Here is an 18,915-nt window from a genome sequence, read left to right on the forward strand (position 1 = left end):
TAGGATTGTTAATACTGAAAGTTGACAGCAGCACATAATGTGAAAATTGTTGTCACATGTTTACATCTTGTGATTTAAAACATAATCGTCAATGTTCACTCAATTTGCAGGAAACCAAAGTGACAGCAGAAAGAATTCAATTAAAATAGTCAACAGCTTTATTGTATGAAGACTGCTAAACTTCAGTTCTGGTTAATCATCACAGATCGATTTTGCATGAAAACAATAACTTCAGCTGATCCTCAACTCTAATCTTACATCAATCACATTTTTATTCTCCTCACTTCCTCATCAACTTCCCACCCCCTGATTCTACCACTTCCCTACACACTGGCAACAATTCACAGTGGACAATTAATCTATGAACCTTCACATCTCTGGGACAAAATCCGTGTGGTCACAGGTGAGATTGTGTCAATGCCACACCAACAGCCCCCAAGGTCCGGATTGAATCCAAGTCTCTGGTGCTGTGATGCAGTGGCTCTACAAGCTGCACCATTTTTCTGTAAAAGGTTTGATGTGTGTAGTAAACCACTGTTATGTATAATTGTCTGGTCAGGCACACCTATTGGCTGGTTGTACCTGTGGCCCCCTCCCCACAAGCTTCTGTATAAAGGTGACTGTTCTGCAGCTCAGTGCAGGACAACCTAACAGTATGGATGTGCTTGTGTTCTTGTGAATAAAAGCCTATTGGTTTCTCTACAATAGTCTTTCGAGTAAGTGATGGTGCATCAATGTGGTCTTCTGTCTTGTTTATCTTTGATTGTTATTTCTCCTCCTTTATTCATTAGTGGAAGGAATTAATATATTGTTGTTTATAGGGAAACCTATGAATTATCACGAACCTAGTCATTACCAACAACTGAAGTAAAGTGCTTCCAAAAAAAAGATGAATTTGACCCACCTGGATTTAGGGAATTATCTCCTTCTTTCTTACATTTGTTTTGGTCCACACTTTCTGTTCGGACATCTTGTTGTGTTGGTTTTTGAGATAATGTAGCTTCAAGTAAGTTTCCACAAGTCTCAATTCCACTAAATGCATGTGGCATCCAAATGGCAGGATTTTGTTCAGTAGGTTGAAGAATGGCTGTACACTCTATTCCATTTGGAAGATGTTCCATTGTCTTTTTCTCTTCTGTATTAATGTCAACAGTCATGAGGGAAGCAGAGGATATAGCTCCTTCTGCTCCATCAGTGATCAGAGGGGTTGCTGCTGTACTGTTACCTGCCATGCACATGTCCACACTCAATTCTGCAAATAATTTGTCATGATTTGGTTATTTTCAAATATTTCCACATACTAAATCACCAAATGAAAGCTATCACCAGTTTAACATTTCATCTATATTCTTATCTATATTTTCTCATGTAAAAGTCTAACATTCAGAGTCAATTATTCCAAACTATTCACTACACTGCTCTTCACTGTGTGACTCTTCCTTTGCTCAGTATTCTAATTTCACAGCTCTGCTTTCTCTCCCTTGTTGAAGTTGTCCGCTCCCTCCCTAACCCACCATTCCCCCAGAGACTTGCTCTCTCAGTGGCTCCAATTTCTCTCTGTCCTGACAGGGATTTTCTCTGACTGCTGCAATTCCACCTCCCCCTACTTCTAAATGTTCTACTTTCACTGATACCAAGGTCTTCTGTCTTTTCAGTTGCTTTTCTGTTGCCACAAACTCTAGTTCCCTTCAATGCTTTACCCAGGAAGACAATCATTATTAAGTTCTACTCTACCCAGCCCCCACTTTATCCACAACTGTAATTAATTTCAGAACCTTGGAAGATAGGAACAATTGTAGGACACTTGGTTGTTCAGACCCTTTCTGGCCTTCAATCTTCTAGGCAGCCTAACTCCAAGAACCTGCTTTTAATCCATTACTCTTAATATATTGGTTTTTAAAAAAATGCAAGTCTCAGATTTAAAATTCTATTTGATCCAGTGCTAATTCCTCTTTGCATAGATCATCAATATGTTCCAACTATTACATGCAGGAAGACAGTAGCTATTAGATTGTTTCCCCTAGACTCAAACTCTCTGATTAGGACTCATATTTCTATAGTGTTACAGCAATAGAAATGGTCCTTTCAGTAAAACAAGACTGCATGAACCATACTACACGAATCCCTTTTTATAAAAATTCTCCCCACAATACCATCAATTCCCTAACACCAACTTACATAGTAGGTGTAATTTAGAGTGGCCTAATTGATCTACTAATCTTCATGCTTTTGGTACATTGGAGGAAATTGGTAAACCCAGAAGAAAGGCACATGGTCACAGAGAGGATATGAAAACTCATCACAGAGTGTACCAAAAATCAGAGCTGAGCCCATTGTGCCAGCTATTTCTCTCCATCCATCCTTTGACTGCTTCTTATCATCCCAAAAACATAGAAGGGCACATGCCTTGAGGAAGGTATTTATACATAGAGAATAATGGAATCCCAGAAGAATATTTACCATTTGTCTGAATTTCTTTACAGCTTGTGTCAAATGCTGGAATCCATTGTCTCTCCAATCCAACTCCATATTTCAGTGTTTCACATCCTCGACATTGCACAGCTGGATCTTTGTTTAGCATAAAACATGTGTCACAAGTCCATGTGTCTGAAGGATCGGGAGCATTCTTCCCATCCCAGTCATCAGTTTCTTTGGGAAAACTGACCTCGGGCATGTTCACAAGCCTTTTACTAAAATGAGAACAAAACATGGTCTTTGGGTTCGTCTCCGAATTTCCAGTTGTCGGTGCACAGGGATAATGGCTTTTCTTGGTCTGGATCTTCTTAAGTGAGGAAGCGTTACTTCTCTTGCTCTGCTCAACATACTTTTTGCTGTTTGTCCAATGGATTTTTGATGATTTGGATTCTTAAAAAAAAAGAGAAAAAGATGCCATTCAAAGCAATCTCCATTCAAAACTTTAAAAGAATGATCAACCATGAGCATAAATAATTATTTTGATAAGTATTCTGTCAAGGCACAAACACAGGCTCTCCACCAAACCCCAACTCCCCCACAATAACCAGCTCCTTGATACACTGACAGCAGTTGATTATAGGTCCATCAATATACATCTTTTGTCTGCCAGGTTATTAAACTTTTTAAAGCTATCAGGTGATTTAAGTGAACAAAGACTCCAGGATCACCAAAGACTAAGAATTGTTCTCAAATCCAACATTACCTCAAGTACAAAGCAATATGGTTGCCCTGCAGAATACGCCATGGAGGTACACCAGGATGTTGCCTAGATTAGTGTTTCAAGGACACACTAGATCTTCTGGGTTTATTCTCTATCCTCAAAGACCCCCCCCCCCCCACCACCCAGGCCATGCCCTCTTCACTCTGCTACCATTGGGAGAAAGGTACAAGAGCCTGAAGACCAGCACTCAATGGCACAAGGACAGCTTCTTCCCCGCTGCCATCTGATTCCCGAATAATCAATGAATGACAAGACATTGCCTTACTTTTCATCACTATTTAAAAAAAGTTATTGTTGTAAGGTAGTGACAGAGTATTATTCAGAGGTGGTTTGGGAGGAATTGCTAGAGCACTTGCACACACACACATTTTAAAACACAGAATTTTTGCATGACTTTTGCAGAATGCTTTTTGCAAAAGAGCAACAAAGTATCAACATACAACTTGCCTGGGAGAACATGTGATTTTTGCAGACAAGCAGAACTGTTTTGCTCTCAGAGAGGGAGGGTGTGAAACAGAGAGAGGAGATAGAAATCAGTTCGTGAAGGATAAAGTTGGCAAACTTCTGGAAGAATGCCTAGTAAAGGAGAAGAGTGGCTGTCTGAAAGGTGACCTGAAAGAAGGAGGATCATCTGGAGAACCCTGAAGGGGGCAAGTTTCGTCAGTAAGACTGATTAAACAGGAATCAGGTGCAGATGTTGTGGAACAAAAAGGAATCTCTCTAAAGACCAGCAAGAACCCTCCTGAGTGGTAACCATTTGCCTGTTAAGCCCCAAAGCCTGGTGAACTTTATTAATGCTAACTTCTGTGCACTGCAACCAGTGAGATTGGACTGTGATCCAAAAAACTTTTCTAATCTTAAATACACATTACACACACCTGTGCTTAGTATTAGAGGGGGAATTAAGTAGGTTAAGTAATAAGTTAAAGTTTAATTCTGTTTTCTTGTTCAAATATAATTAACAACTACTTTTGTTTAAGTAACCCTGTGTTGTGGTGCATATCTATTGCTGCAGGTTTTTGGGGTCCCCTGGACTCCGTAACAGGATGAATGTTTGTGCTGCCACAAAATAATGAATTTCGTGACTTGTTCATGACAATAAATTCTGATTCTGATTTAAATTTGTCAACCACTGAGTATTTGCTATTTATTTACTTTTCTTGTGTCAACAACACTACTGCCTCCACTAACTAATGCATGAACAGCAACTTCATCTGGGGTCAAACAAGAAAGGCAAAGCAATTTCTCCACATAGTGAGTGGTTCGAATTTGGAAGCCACTACCATTGGTAATTCTTGATATTTAAAGGCTGTCTGAAGAAAACCAGATGGAAGTATGAGGTACAACAGATAAACTGGAAGACTTAAGTTGAGGAGATGAAAATGGGAGGAGCCTCAAAGAGACAGAAGAAATCACATACTCTCTTGGTGACACTTTGCTGCACTTTTTAAGTAATCCTGAAAACCCACAGAGGGTAGCTTTGCTGATCTCTAATCAGACCTGCCTTTGTGTATTATTTCACTATTTATATCTTTGTTTGGGCTTCCTTTTCTGTCCATTGACAATCAACTCTCATATACTCTCTTTGCTCCTTTTGTCCCTGTACATTGAATCAATTTCAAGGGAGGAACACATGGCCATTTCTTTGTTTCTATATGAGAAGCTGGCAATATTGACTTCCTGGCTGCAGGCAGGAAGGAATCAACGGCAAGAGGGTCTTGTCAATGCACCAGTGGATGACTGGCAGTGGGCACCAATGAGTGAAAGTAAGGCTTAGTTGAAGGGCTGATGGGTGTGGTGATACAACCACAGCATTGGGCCACGTGCCCACCAGCCTACTGCAGGGGGTGACCTCTGTACCTTGAGGAAGACCACCTGGGAGGCTGACTCCACCTGGCTGGCTGTCAATCACCAACCTAAATATAGACTTGAGCCGGCCCCTCCCAGGACAGTCACACATGGATCCATTGAGACTACTACTGGTGTACAAGTGGATTAAAGCCTAAGGTACAGTCTTTTCTGTGTTTTGCGTCTGCTTGCTGCACCACAACACACCACAATAGGTGCTGCGTTCCTCCTGCTCCTCAGGTTGCGCAATATGCTGTGGAACCAGGTTCATGATTCCATTTATCGTCATGTACACAAAAAAGTTATTCCTGTGTTTGCCTTATAAGGGCTCTTAGAGAAGTCACCAATATCAAGTAAGAGAAGCAAAAGAGTGTCCTTTCAGTGTCTTTGATTGCCTGTTGATCCCACTGCCTCCTCCAATGCCGCACCTCCTACACCCCATTATCTCCATAGCTGCATGGCTTCCCGTCCTGACCTGAGCACAAGGAATGACACTCTCCTCGGCCACTGGTCCCAAATCCCCAAAGCAATTCAGAAGCTGTCAGCACCTGAGGCCCCACAGGAGCTTCCGCATTCCCTTTCATCTGGGAATTTCCCAACTCTTGGTAATGAAGGCAGTCACTTGGATCTTATGGTCTTATGTGACTTTACCTGCTGCAATGATAATGGTGTTGGATGCATGTGTTAGCCATGGGTATTCCAAATGCATGTGCTTAACAATAACATCCTGCCCCAACCACACCCAATCTTCTAAACCATTCCTGCCCCGCCCCACCACACCCACAATATTTCTACTACCCATCAGAGGAATCAGGACAGGCAGGCCACTGTTGGCAAGACCAAAGTCAATGTATGTGTGATACAAATCCCCAAATGAGCTTCATACAGCCAAATCCAAACCCTTCAGGATTATCATCAAACAAACATTTTCAGGAAGAAAACAGAAATTGACTGATGCAATATTACCATTTAGAAAACTTACTTGGACAAACAATGCATGCTTGAAAGAAAACTGAACAAAAAAAAATCTCTGGCTGGTACAAACACATGTTATATAACACAATTCCCAAAGATGCAGAGAGATACTACAGGAAAGCCCATAGAGCAGTTTAAGACACTTTTCAAAGTAAATGTATCTTGGATGGCATTTGCAGTGACATGTTTTAGAATATGTGAAAGCCCTCAGCCCAAAATAATTTGGTTGTGGTCGAGGACGAGGTGCACACCTCAACATTTGTGATTGCTGTGCCCTTAACTATGAAGATATCTGAAGAATTACAAGCAGTTTACAAACTCTCTGACATTCCACAAGGTCAATCAGTAAATGTTACCTTTCTTCCAAGGTGTTGAAATAATTGCAGAGCCCACTGACTGGCTATCACCAGTCCTCTGTTAAAGGAGAAGAACAAAAGAAATTGATTGCCTTTCTGTCAGATCTTTGCTTCTTCATCTGTTGAGATTCACATTCAGCTCTTCATATCTTACAAACATTTTCTAATATCTAATTTCTGGTCTGAAAGCTCACTGCTGGAAATGTGTCTCTTTTTAAAAAAATAATACAATGGAGTAATTTTAACAACACACATGACTTTCATTTTTGATTCAGTAAAGGACTATTTAAATGTACTGCAAGAACAATCTTTTAGCTGATATTGCTAAGGGAAACTGCAAAAGAATTGACAATTGCAAATGTACTCAAAATCATAAATTGGATCAATTAAAAAAAACCATTTTTAATGTATTTGTTTCTCAGGATCCTGACCTTCCTGGCAATGCCAACATTTATTTTATATCCCTAACTTACATAACATAACATAACATACATAACATAACATAACAATTAGAGCACGGAAACAGGCCATTAGGCCCTTCTAGTCCGCACCGAACCAAACACCCCTTTCTAGTCCCACCTCCCTGCACAATGCTCATAACCCTCCATCTTCTTCTCATCCATATACCTGTCCAACCTTTTCTTAAATAATACAATTGACTCCGCCGCCACTATTTCTCCCGGAAGCTCATTCCACACGGCTAAATCTCTCTGAGTAAAGAAGTTCCCCCTCATGTTACCTCTAAACCTCTGCCCCTTAATTCTTAACTCATGACCTCTTGTTTTAATCTTTCCTCCTCTTAACGGAAATAGTCTATCCACATCCACTCTGTCTATCCCTTTCATAATCTTAAATACTTCTATCAAATCCCCTCTCAACCTTCTACGCTCCAAAGAATAAAGACCTAATCTGTCCAATCTCTCCCTATACTCTAGATGCTTAAACCCAGGTAACATTCTGGTAAACCTTCTCTGCACTCTCTCCACTCTGTTTATATTCTTCCTATAATTAGGCGACCAGAACTGCACACAGAACTCCAAATTAGGCCGCACCAACGTCTTATACAATCTCAACATCACCTCCCAACTCCTATATTCCATGCAATGATTGATAAAGGCCAGCATACTAAAAGCCTTCTTCACCACCCTATTCACGTGAGTTTCTAACTTCATGGAACTATGTACCGTTACTCCTAAATCTTTCTGCTCTTCTGTATTCATCAATGCTCTCCCATTTACCACGTATGTCCTATTCTGATTCTTCTTACCAAAATGAAGCACCTCACACTTATCAGCATTAAATTCCATCTGCCATTTTTCAACCCACTTTTCTAAGCAGTCCAAATCCCTCTGCAATCCTTGAAAACCTTCTTCATTATCCACTATTCCACCTATCTTAGTATCGTCTGCATATTTACTAATCCAATTCACCACCCCATCATCTAGATCATTAATGTATATAACGAACAACAATGGGCCCAATACAGATCCTTGAGGCACACCACTGGTCACCGGTCTCCAACCTGACAGACAATTATCCACTACCACTCTCTGGCCTCTCCCTTTCAGCCAATGTTCAATCCATTTGACTATCTCAAAATTTATACCTAAAGACTGCACCTTCCTAACTAACCTTCCATGTGGTACCTTATCGAAGGCCTTACTGAAGTCCATATAGACAACATCCACTGCGCTACCCTCATCCACATTCCTAGTCACCTCTTCAAATAATTAAATCAGATTGGTCAAACATGACCTTCCTCCCACAAATCCATGTTGAGTGCTCCTGATCAGACCCTGTCTATCCAGATGTTTATAAGTACTATCTCTAAGAATTTTCTCCATTAATTTACCTACCACAGACGTCAAACTTACAGGCCGATAGTGCCAGGCTTCCTCCTTGAACCCTTTTTAAATAACGGAACCACATGCGCAATGCGCCATTCCTCCGGCACTATCCCCATATCTAATGACATTTGGAAAATTACTGCCAGAGCCTCTGCTATTTCCTCCTTCACTTCTCTCAATGTCCTGGGGAAGATCCCGTCTGGTCCCGGAGACTTATCCACCTTTATATTCTTCAAAAGCCTTAAAACTACACCTTTTGTAATCTCTATATTCCCCATATTTACCCAATTTGCTTTTTTTATCTCACATCTCCCAATATCCTTCTCCTTAGTGAATACCGAAGAAAAGAAACTGTTCAATATCTCCCCCATTTCTCTAGGCTCCACACACAGTTTTCCGCTCTGATTTTCTAAGGGACCAATTTTGTCTCTAGCTTTCCTCTTACCATTAACATATTTGTAGAACTCTTTTGGATTAGTTTTCACCCTGCTTGCCATAGTTTCCTCATACCTTCTTTTAGCTTTCCTAATTCCTCTCTTAAGATTCCTCTTACATTCAATGTATCTTTCAAACATCTCCTTAACTCCATGCTTCTTATATCTAATGTACGCCTCCCTTTTTCTTCGAACCAAGTTTCCAATATTCCTTGAAAACCACGGCTCTCTCAAACCTTTTGCCCCTCCTTTTAACCTAACAGGAACATAAAGCTTTTGCACTCTCAAAATCTGATCTTTAAAAGACTTCCATCTCTCTACTACATCCTGCCCATAAAACAAATTGTCCCAATGCACACCCTGCAAGTCCTTTCGCATCTCCTCAAATCTAGCTTTTCCCCAATCAAAAACCTCAACCCTTGGCCCTGACTTCTCTCTTTCCATAATGACATTGAAGCTGATGGCATTATGATCACTGGACCCGAAGTGCTCGCCAACACTAACCTCCGTCACTTGACCCATCCCATTTGCCAACAGTAGATCTAACACTGCTCCTTCTCTGGTCGGCACCTCTACATATTGTTGTAAAAAACTATCTTGCTCACATTTCACAAACTCTAACCCATCCACTCCTTTCACAGAATGTGTTTCCCAATCTAAATGTGGAAAATTAAAATCTCCCATAATTACAACCCTGTGCTTATCACAAATATCTACTATCTCCCTACAGATTTGCTCCTCTAGGTCTCGGTCCCCTCCGGGTGGTCTATAATACACCCCTACAAGTGTAACCTCTCCTTTCCTACTCCTCAGTTCCACCCAAATAGCCTCCGTGGATGTGCCCTCTAATCTATCCTTCCTAGGCACCGCTGTAATATTTTCCCTGACAAGCAATGCAACCCCACCTCCTCTTGCCCCTCCGACTCTATCACACCTAAAACAACGAAACCCAGGAATATTCAGTTGCCAATCACATCCCTCCTGCAACCATGTCTCACTAATCGCTACCACATCATACTTCCAAGTATCAATCCACACCTTCAGCTCATCCACCTTTTTTACAATACTCCTGGCATTAAAATATATGAATTTCAGAGATTTCCCAATTTTTAATCCCTGTTTTCCCTCATCTTTAATAACAACATTATTTACTTTTCCTGCCAATTGCCCTTCATCTTCTTCCAGAGCATTTCCCTTCTCTATCACCTGCCCATCCATATTCAAATACTTACTACAAACTTTCTTTGTTTGCATTCTAACCTTCTCCTTACTGCTCTGTACTATTTTGTTCCCTCCCCCCAACCATTCTAGTTTAAAGGATCCTGAGTAGCCCTAGCAAATACCTCTGCCAGGATTCTGGTCCCCCTGGGATTTAAGTGTAACCCGTCCTTACTGTACAGGTCACATCTCCCCCAAAAAAGGTCCCAGTTATCCAGAAACTTAAAACCCTGCCCCTTACTCCACCCCTTCAGCCACGTGTTAATCCTCCACCTCATTCTATTTCTATTCACACTGTCACGTGGCACAGGGAGTAATCCAGAGATTACCCCCTTTGCGGTCCTTCTTTTTAACTCCCTACCTAACTGCCTGTACTCACTTTTTAGGACCTCTTCTCTATTTCTCCCTATGTCATTGGTACCTACATGTACCACGACCTCTGGCTCCTGTCCCTCCCACTTTAGGATATCTGGGACACGAGCAGCAACATCCCGGACCCTGGCACCAGGGAGGCAAACCACCATCCAGTTCTCCTTGCTGCGTCCACAGAATCCTCTATCCGTCCTCTTAACTATGGAGTCTCCTACCACAATTGCCCTCCTCTTCCTTTCCATCCCTTTCTGAGCTACAGTGGCCGACCTCATGCCAGAGGCACAGCCACTGTCGCTCCCCCCAACCTTGATGTCCCCCTCAACAGTGCTCAAAGAGGCGTACTTATTGCTGAGGGTTACATTCACAGGGCTCCTCTCTGGCACCTTACTTTTTTTTGTCCCTCTCCTAACAGTTACCCACCTTTCATCCTCCCGTGGCCCTGGCGTGACCACCTGGCTGTAACTCCTGTCTATGACTTCCTCTGTTTCCCTAACCAGCCTGAGGTCATCGAGCTGCAGCTCTAGTTCCCTAACACGGTCCCTGAGAATCTGCAGCTCGACACACCGAGTGCAGATATGGACATCCGGGAGTCTGGAAGACTCCAGGACCTCCCACATCTGGCACTCCTGACAACACACAGCCTTAACACTCATCCCTTACCCCAATGAAGTAGTAATAAAGACTATCTTAGCTTTCTCTCCGCCTGCTTTCGCCGAAGCCTGATGAGCCAAAGCCTGGAAGTCCCACTCCTTCACTGGGCACTCACTCGCTGGGCCGCTCGCTGTCCCTCTTATTTATTGGCCTTTTACCAATCAACCCCTACACACTCTCCTGTACGCTCGCTCGACCAATGGCCACCTCCGACGCCGACTCCTCCCCGCAGACCCTGGTAAGAGACTTTAAAAAAAGTTTTCTTACCTGCCCCGGACTCTTTTCTTTTCTGTCCTTCTCCTCTCTCCTTTTCTCTCCTTTTCTCTTCTCTCCTCTCCTCTCCCTACTGCTAGGCTCTGTCCCCAGTAAGAGTCTTTAAAAAGACCTTACCTAATTCCATTATTAATTTTGCATTCCCCTACTGGTGACAACTGAATGAAAATAGGTCATTTCAGAAGACTTTTTAAGAGTCTACCAGAAAGGATAGATGTGGAGTCACATTCAGTTTAGAACTACAAATTCCCTCCACCTCCTGCCCCCACCCCCAAGGATATTAGTAAGACTGATGTGATATCTCAATGACCCAAAGTCAATAATCAATACAAAGGTTTATTCATTATTCTAAATTATTAACTAAATTTAAACTCCACATGGGATTTCATCTCGAGTTCCCGAACAGATAGTCCAAGCCTCTAAATCAGCTGTTCTCAATCTTTTTTTTTGGCTTTGGCCCAAGTAGGACTTTGCTCAAAGTTTATCCTTCCCCCTTCCCTGCTCCAGTCAAGTTTATTTGGTTTCTTCTGTACTTTTCTGCTACCGACTACACAAAAAACAACAAAAATAAATTATGATTTCAGTCTGTGGTTTCCCCTTCAGTCTGTATGGTTTCCCTTGAGAATAGCTGACCTAAATTATCAGCTTTGTTACTTTATTGTTGTACCACTTTTATATCTTTGCACATCTTCTGTGTGTGGCATTCAAATGCAAATTCAGCTGCTATTGTCCAGTGTACCTGCATATAGTACAAGATTTGACCATCTTCTACACCCCAAGCTGAGAAGTGACCAGTATTCATCCGATTTGGTACAGGAGTCTTCACTATCTTGCACGTAGAAACTGGATCCATGGAGTGTGCTGGTGATACTCCAGAATAAGGGGACAAAAGAGTCTTCTTTCTATAAAATAAGCATCAAAATTAGTGCCAATGAAACTTTCAAAATGCATATTTGCAAGAATTTGCAGTCGATGTATATTTATAACTAAATAATGATATATTAAAAAGAATTACGGTAGCACTTCCAACTTCAAAATGAGGTTCAAAGAAGATTTTGTGAGAAACCAGGTAGAAGAAAGTCCTCTCGCATTACCACCGTTCCAACCAAAACTTGGCAAAAAACGTTAAACATGAACTTTATTAAGTTTAGTTTTCAGAAAATCTCAGAATTTAAATGAAAATTGACAAATAGCATCAAACCTTTTAGGTGGGCTTTCATTGATCCGCTGTTCAGATGAACGTTTCCTGCTCTGCATCTTGGTAGTTGAAACACTGAGTGACATTTAAAGCCTGGAATGAGAGACAAGCAGAATGTAATTACTTTAAAATGCATCTATTCTATGCTAGCGTTTGATTGGTCCCAAGTAAGGGAATGCTAGATTGGCCAGGAACCATGTAAATCCAGGATGACCAGAGTGAAAGATGGTGTTGAATTCATCATTCTGCTTTGTCAGTGGAGACCCACCATGTTGACAGGTTATGCTGGGATTCCTCATCATAATCAAATCTCATTTTCTACAGATTGCCTTCACAGCATCAAACCCTGACAATGCAACACACCACCAAATGACCAACTTGTTTATCAGGAATTATCCCTGATATTTCCCTCAAATTCTAACATTTACCACTGCTCCCACCTTCACATCATAATCTCACAGCATCCATACACTGCCATGTGCTCAGCTATGATTGGCCCATCACTCCAGCACATGCATCACAATCACTTGCCTCTCTTTACCAGGAAGTGGTGGCAAGGCGAAGCAGTAGTGACAGACTGTCTGGGGACAAGTGCAGGACCAGTAGCTCACTGTCACTGACATTATCAGAGCAGCAATCACGGAATCTGTGGAAGGATGCTGAGAATATCGTTGGTGTCTCCCTTCCCTCTATCAATGATTTCTACAGAGAGTGGAGCGTAAAGAGGGCTCAAAGAATTATTGAGGACCCCTGCTAACAAACCTCCAGTCACTTTGTGACAGTACCTTCAAGGAAGGGATACAGGAGCATAAAAAAACAGAACTCCTAGTCTGGGAAACAGTTTCTTCCTGCAGGCAGTGAGTCTATTGAACAATCTCAGAATCAGAATCAGAATTTATTGTCACAAACAAGTCATGAAATTCGGTGTTTTGTAACAGCACCATAAGCCCTTTTCACATTGACTTACCAGCAAATTGGGCATTCAACAAACTGTTTCAAGAAGCCATTTTTGCCTTCACACTTGACCACTGTAAACCAGTTTTCTGCGTCCTTTCACATTCACCACCAGGCCTCCCAGGGGAGAAGGGTGTCTATCCTCCACCAGTGACATCCTAATTTATCCCAGGATACCCTATGTCCCTTTCACACTGAGCTAACTGGCACGCAGGCATCAAATTGTCCTGGGGATGTTGCACCCTCACTGGGCAGTCCGTCCCTGGGGTGATCAGATGCCTGCGTGCTGATTCGCAAGTGTTCACACTGGCACGTTAACAGGTATATTGGCAGTTAATTACTGGGACAAAGTGCCAGTGTGAATGGGGCTATAGAACAAACATTCATATTATAACCATCTCACAACTTACTATAAATAAAATAAAAATAATAGTGCATAAAAAGTAAGAAAGTGTCTTTCATTCATTGATTATTTAGGAATCTGATGGCAGCAGGAAAGAAGCTGTCCTTGAGCCACTGAGTGCTCATCATTAGGCTTCTGTACCTTGTCCCTGATGGTAGCAAAGTGAAGAGGGCATGGCCTGAGTGATGGGGGTCTTTGAGGATAGAGGCTGCTTTTTTAAGGCACTGCTGAGGATAATGCCCAAGATAATGTAGTATCATGACTGCTATCTGTTGGCTAACAGACCAACTCCCCACAACCAAAAGAACTGTGACAGCTCCCAGGGAAATCATGCATTCATTACAGAATGTACATTTTACCCAAATGCATTCTCAGCAGAATTTCTTAAGATCAACATTAAGAATTTTAAATAACTTTAATCTTTGCTTCTGGTTTCTTTTATAATATTAAGGTGCACGTTGGTGGCAGTTGATCAGATAATTAGGCAGCTGGATATCTGATTAATACACCATGTGTTTTCTTGAATATGCTCTGAGTGACTGCACTTCACTTGACAGCATTTTCAGCAGTATGCAGGGATCAGAATTGGGTGAAATATGGGAATTAGGAGAGGGAAGAGAGTTAAGTGAAGTAAGAAAAGTGACGACTTGCTGACATTTAAATAAAAGTGGATTAATAAGAAGCACTTGTGCTGACAATCCAAATCAAGAGCTGAAAGAATTGGGGAGAAATTCAGTGGCATCACAGGCAAGAGGAAGGTAATTAATCCACGCTGCTGAAGGTCCAACTGCGCTGGGTAGGTCACATCTCCAGAATGGAGGACCATCGCCTTCCCAAGATCGTGTTATATGGCGAGCTCTCCACTGGCCACCGTGACAGAGGTGCACCAAAGAAGAGGTACAAGGACTGCCTAAAGAAATCTCTTGGTGCCTGCCACATTGACCACCGCCAGTGGGCTGATATCACCTCAAACCGTGCATCATGGCACCTCACAGTTCGGCGGGCAGCAACCTCCTTTGAAGAAGACCGCAGAGCCCACCTCACTGTTAAAAGACAAAGGAGGAAAAACCCAACACCCAACCCCAACCCACCAATCTTCCCTTGCAACCGCTGTAACCGTGTCTGCCTGTCCCGCATCGGACTTGTCAGCCACAAACGAGCCTGCAGCTGACGTGGACATTTACCCCTCCACAAATCTTCGTCCGCGAAGCCAAGCCAAAGAGAAGAAGACATACACGTGTGCTTAGAATTAGAAGGGGGTTAAGTTTTATTCTGTTTTCATGTTTAAAGATAATTAGAAACAACTTCTATTTAAGTAACCATTTGTCATGGTGAATATCTATTGCTGCTGCGTTTTGGGGTCTTTTGGGCTCGTAACAACACAAACTTGGATAAATGAACCAAAGAACTGAATTTCAGTGTGAGTGTCCCTGATATTAAGATGGTTCTTAGTCAAATGTAACACCAAGGACCTCTGGTAAAATCGAAAGGGACAATGCTCCAACACCTACCACAAAAGAAGATTATTGTGGTTGTCAGATATCAATTATCCCAACTCTTAAACACCACTGTAGTGTTTTCTCAGGGCAGGATGCTGGGCTTGACCATCTTTAACTGCTTCATTATCTGGACTCTGACTAATGATTGGTGATAATCTGTTTGGTCGCCATGTGTACATTTTTTCTCAACAACACAGCAAAGCGGGGGTGGGGGGGGCGTGGCAAGATGGCATAGGGAACAGACGTGCCTTTCAGACCTCTCCTGACTCTGATTTATTGTTTTGTCTTTAAGTGCCCGTTAAAATTCTTTTAAAAGTTTATAAATAATAAGAGGTGTTGGATTAGTGCCTAATGGTTTATATGCAAAAAAAAAAGGTAAAAGAAAACATCAACAGACTGTTAAAAAACTACATTTTCCGAAATTGTCTGAGCCTACTTGTTTACAAGAAGCCAGGACTCAGCGTAGAATGGATCCAGAGGAAGACGTACAGAGTTCGGCATTGGAACTCCGTTTTAAGCCAGTAAGGCTCTCTGAAGGTCGCACTCAACAGCTTTCAGAACAAAGGGCTGGACGGGTGCCAGTATTTCACACAACAGCACTGTGAGTGCTGTTACTGAGGCTTTGACAGTTGAATCAGCTGGGGCGCCACCAGCTGGAGAGTTAAAGAGCTGTCATTTAACTGCTACGGTGGTGGCGCTGCAGAATGCATCTTCAATTACAACGGTTTTTCCAGACATCGATTCAGTGAAGATGATTAAAGAGATTTGGCTTAAAGATAACCCTGATCTTCAGTCTCCTGGCATTGCTGGGGGGACTTTGAGAGGGATTTTTATACGAAGTCAAACTGCTGAAAAGATACTAAATTAAGGGAAGGGACAGAAGATCCTGTGGTCTCTAAGGAACAGCAAGACCCCATTATGCCTGAATCTACTTCTGTTGAAATGTCTGTTAAGGATCTTGAAGATAAGATATATTCTGTATCGAGTCACTTAGCTAATTTTGTGAACCTGTTTATTTCCAAGATTAATGCGATGGCGGAAGTCATTAATGGAGCTTTTAAGCTTGAAACCATTGAAAGATTTGAAATGTGTGATCAAGGTTTAGTCGATGCACAGGATCAACTGCAAGATGAAAATAGAATAATTGAAACATTGCAGATCCAAAATAAAAATTTAGCAAAAAAGGTTGATTATTTGGAGAATCAATCTAGACGGAACAACATGAAAATTGTTGGTTTGCCAGAAGGCATAGAAGGACCAGATCCAAGAAAAATTTTTACTGAATGGATTCCACGAGTGTTAGGACAGGATAAATTCCCTGAAGGTTTAATACTGGAACGTGCTTATAGAGTTTTAAGAAGAAAATCTTTTTCAGGACAGAATCCAAGATCTGTTTTGATCCGTTGTTTAAACTATTGTGACAGAGAGACAATTTTACGTATGGCTATTAGAAATGCCCAGCAAAATAGATCTCCTTTGATGGTTCAGAATAATCCTGTTTTCTTCTATCAAGATTTGAGTCAAGAAATTATGATTCAACGACGCGAATTTAATTCTGTGAAAAAACGGTTGTGGAAAAAAGGACATAAGGCAACATTCAGGTATTCTGCGGTACTGAAGATTTTTTAGGATGGAAATTAGCCAAAGTTCTTTGACAATCCTAAAGAGGTTATGGACTTTGCTCAGTCTCTACCAATCATGCAGTTTCAGGAACGATGTAGTCCTTCAAGGTCTCCAAAGAGAGTAGAGATGTAAGGTGGGATCCAGTTTTTTAAAAGAAATGGAAGCAATGGTGATCGAAGTGGTAACGTTGATTTAAAAAAAATCTTTTATCTTTTTTTTGAGAAGAGTTTAAATAGTTTAAATAATGATGATAGTTTAATGAAATGGGAGTTAGGAGAGGGAACTGGGTGGGCACTAGTTTCCAGAAGTCATCAGCTACCTGTGAGTTATCTCACACCCAATATTTTGGGGGAGTTACCGCTTTGGGCGGTTTAAACAGGAGGAGGTAGTTGTGACCTCCAACCTGTTTTTTTTTTCTTTTTAATTTTTGGGTTAAGAAGTGAAGGTTTTTTTAAAAAAAATTTTAAATAAATAATTTTTTTAAACTCTTTTTGTTTTCTGATTGTAATTGAGAGGGAATTAGGAGGTTTTTTTTCTCTCCTTTATTTTTCTCTTTTTTTGGGGGGGGGATTTCTCTTTTTTCTTTCTTTTTTAAGAGGATGATGTCACAGAAGATAATAAGTCAAAAATTGAGGATGTTGAATTAGATGAAGAGGAAGATGAGGGGAAAGGTGATAAGAAGAAAAAGAAGAAAATTAAGTACAAATACATTGAGGGAGAAGAGTTTAATAAAATTAAGTTAACTTCGATAGAGAATTTTGAAGATGTTATAAATGAAGAATATGAAGAATTTTATAAGAGTTTGAACTTTTTTTTCTTTTTTTCTTTTTTTTATATAAGGGGAGGGGAAGGGAATAAAAAGTTTATCTGATTGTTTTTCTAAGGGATGTTTTTGTTCTCTCGATGAATTATAAAGGAAACTTGGTATTAATGGAAATTCTGTATTTATGTATTATTAATTATGATTTTTTTGTATAACAGATATGTGGTTGATATATGATTTTAATATTTGAACTTAGTTTTAAAGAGGATTTCATTTGTTAAATACATGTATTATGTTTGATTTAAATATATGTTTAAGGGTATTATTTTAGTATTGATATTTTTTTGTTAGTAATTTTTGTTGTTGTTAAGTTTTATCCTTTTTTTTGTAAGTGGGGTTATTTCTATTTTATTTACAACATTGTTAATTAATTCTTCACTCTTTATTTTGGGGGAGGGTTGGACTAATTTTAAATTAGATGATTAATGTTGTGTTATAATTATTGGGGGGTTAATTTGTGTAGTTTAATGATGTAGTATTCTAATTTTTATTATCTTATTTTTTATTATTTCTTTAAATGTAATTTTTATTTTATTCATGTCATAAAATTTTAAATAAAGTTTTAAAAAAAACAACACAGCAAAGCTTGTTGCTGAGGGCAATTTCAATGAAATGCAAAATGTTCCGAGTGTTGCTTGCTGTGGCATGTTCTTAGCTAAAGAGCAAAAGTCAAAGGAGGAGAGAAGTGGGAAATGGATTCTCCTGCACAAAGTACAGCATGAAGCTCACCACAAATGTGGCAGAGACAGCACGAGGATCACGGACGTAGGAGGTTGAAGAATGAGATGACAGCAGCACTTACGGTGAAAGAGAAACTAGGCAAGAAGTCTAACTGGGCTGGGAAAGAAATGGTACTAATGTTGAAATTGTAGAATAAGCAAGGCTCTAAATTTGAACTGTGATGGGCAGTGTCAGAACTCTCCAGAAACAAAAGAATTTCAGGGTTATCATGCGATATCATGTATGTACTCTGACAATAAATCTGAAATCTGATGATGTACAAAAGTGATGTACAACCTGAACAAAGCAATAAAAAAGACCCACTTGAGAACAATTAACTATGGACTGGAATGACATTTTTAAAAAAAGACCTTTCCAAAGCAGGAAAGTGCATAATATTAAAAAATGGGTACAATCAGCAAACCCCCTACTGCCTTTGGTGCAAATCCCAGAGTCCCCAAAAATAGCAAAGGTGCTAATAAATGGTGTAGGAAGGGGGGTGGGGGGTGGGGCTTGAGCCTTTCT

At 40.7% G+C, this 18,915-nt stretch overlaps 1 protein-coding gene across 7 annotated transcripts in view; it reads right to left on the bottom strand.

Annotated features, from left to right (window-relative positions):
* Positions 1 to 18,915, bottom strand: part of LOC138736550 (uncharacterized) — a 51,983-nt gene that overhangs the window by 12,279 nt on the left and 20,789 nt on the right. For 4 of the 7 annotated variants that reach the window (XR_011340391.1, XM_069886234.1, XM_069886233.1 and 1 more), the window contains exons 1-6: positions 12,809 to 12,896; positions 12,372 to 12,461; positions 11,910 to 12,072; positions 6,376 to 6,433; positions 2,461 to 2,865; positions 905 to 1,252 (exon numbers count right to left, since the gene is read on the bottom strand). Coding sequence is in view for 6 of the 7 variants with exons in the window: in XM_069886234.1 (XP_069742335.1) it covers positions 905 to 1,252; positions 2,461 to 2,865; positions 6,376 to 6,433; positions 11,910 to 12,072; positions 12,372 to 12,454 (1,057 nt within the window). In the remaining variant the exon portion in view is untranslated. The other 3 variants (XM_069886231.1, XM_069886230.1, XM_069886232.1) reach the window with 3 other exon arrangements.

The sequence above is a fragment of the Narcine bancroftii genome, chromosome 6 (genome assembly GCF_036971445.1).
Source record: "Narcine bancroftii isolate sNarBan1 chromosome 6, sNarBan1.hap1, whole genome shotgun sequence".
Lineage (NCBI taxonomy): Eukaryota > Metazoa > Chordata > Chondrichthyes > Torpediniformes > Narcinidae > Narcine > Narcine bancroftii.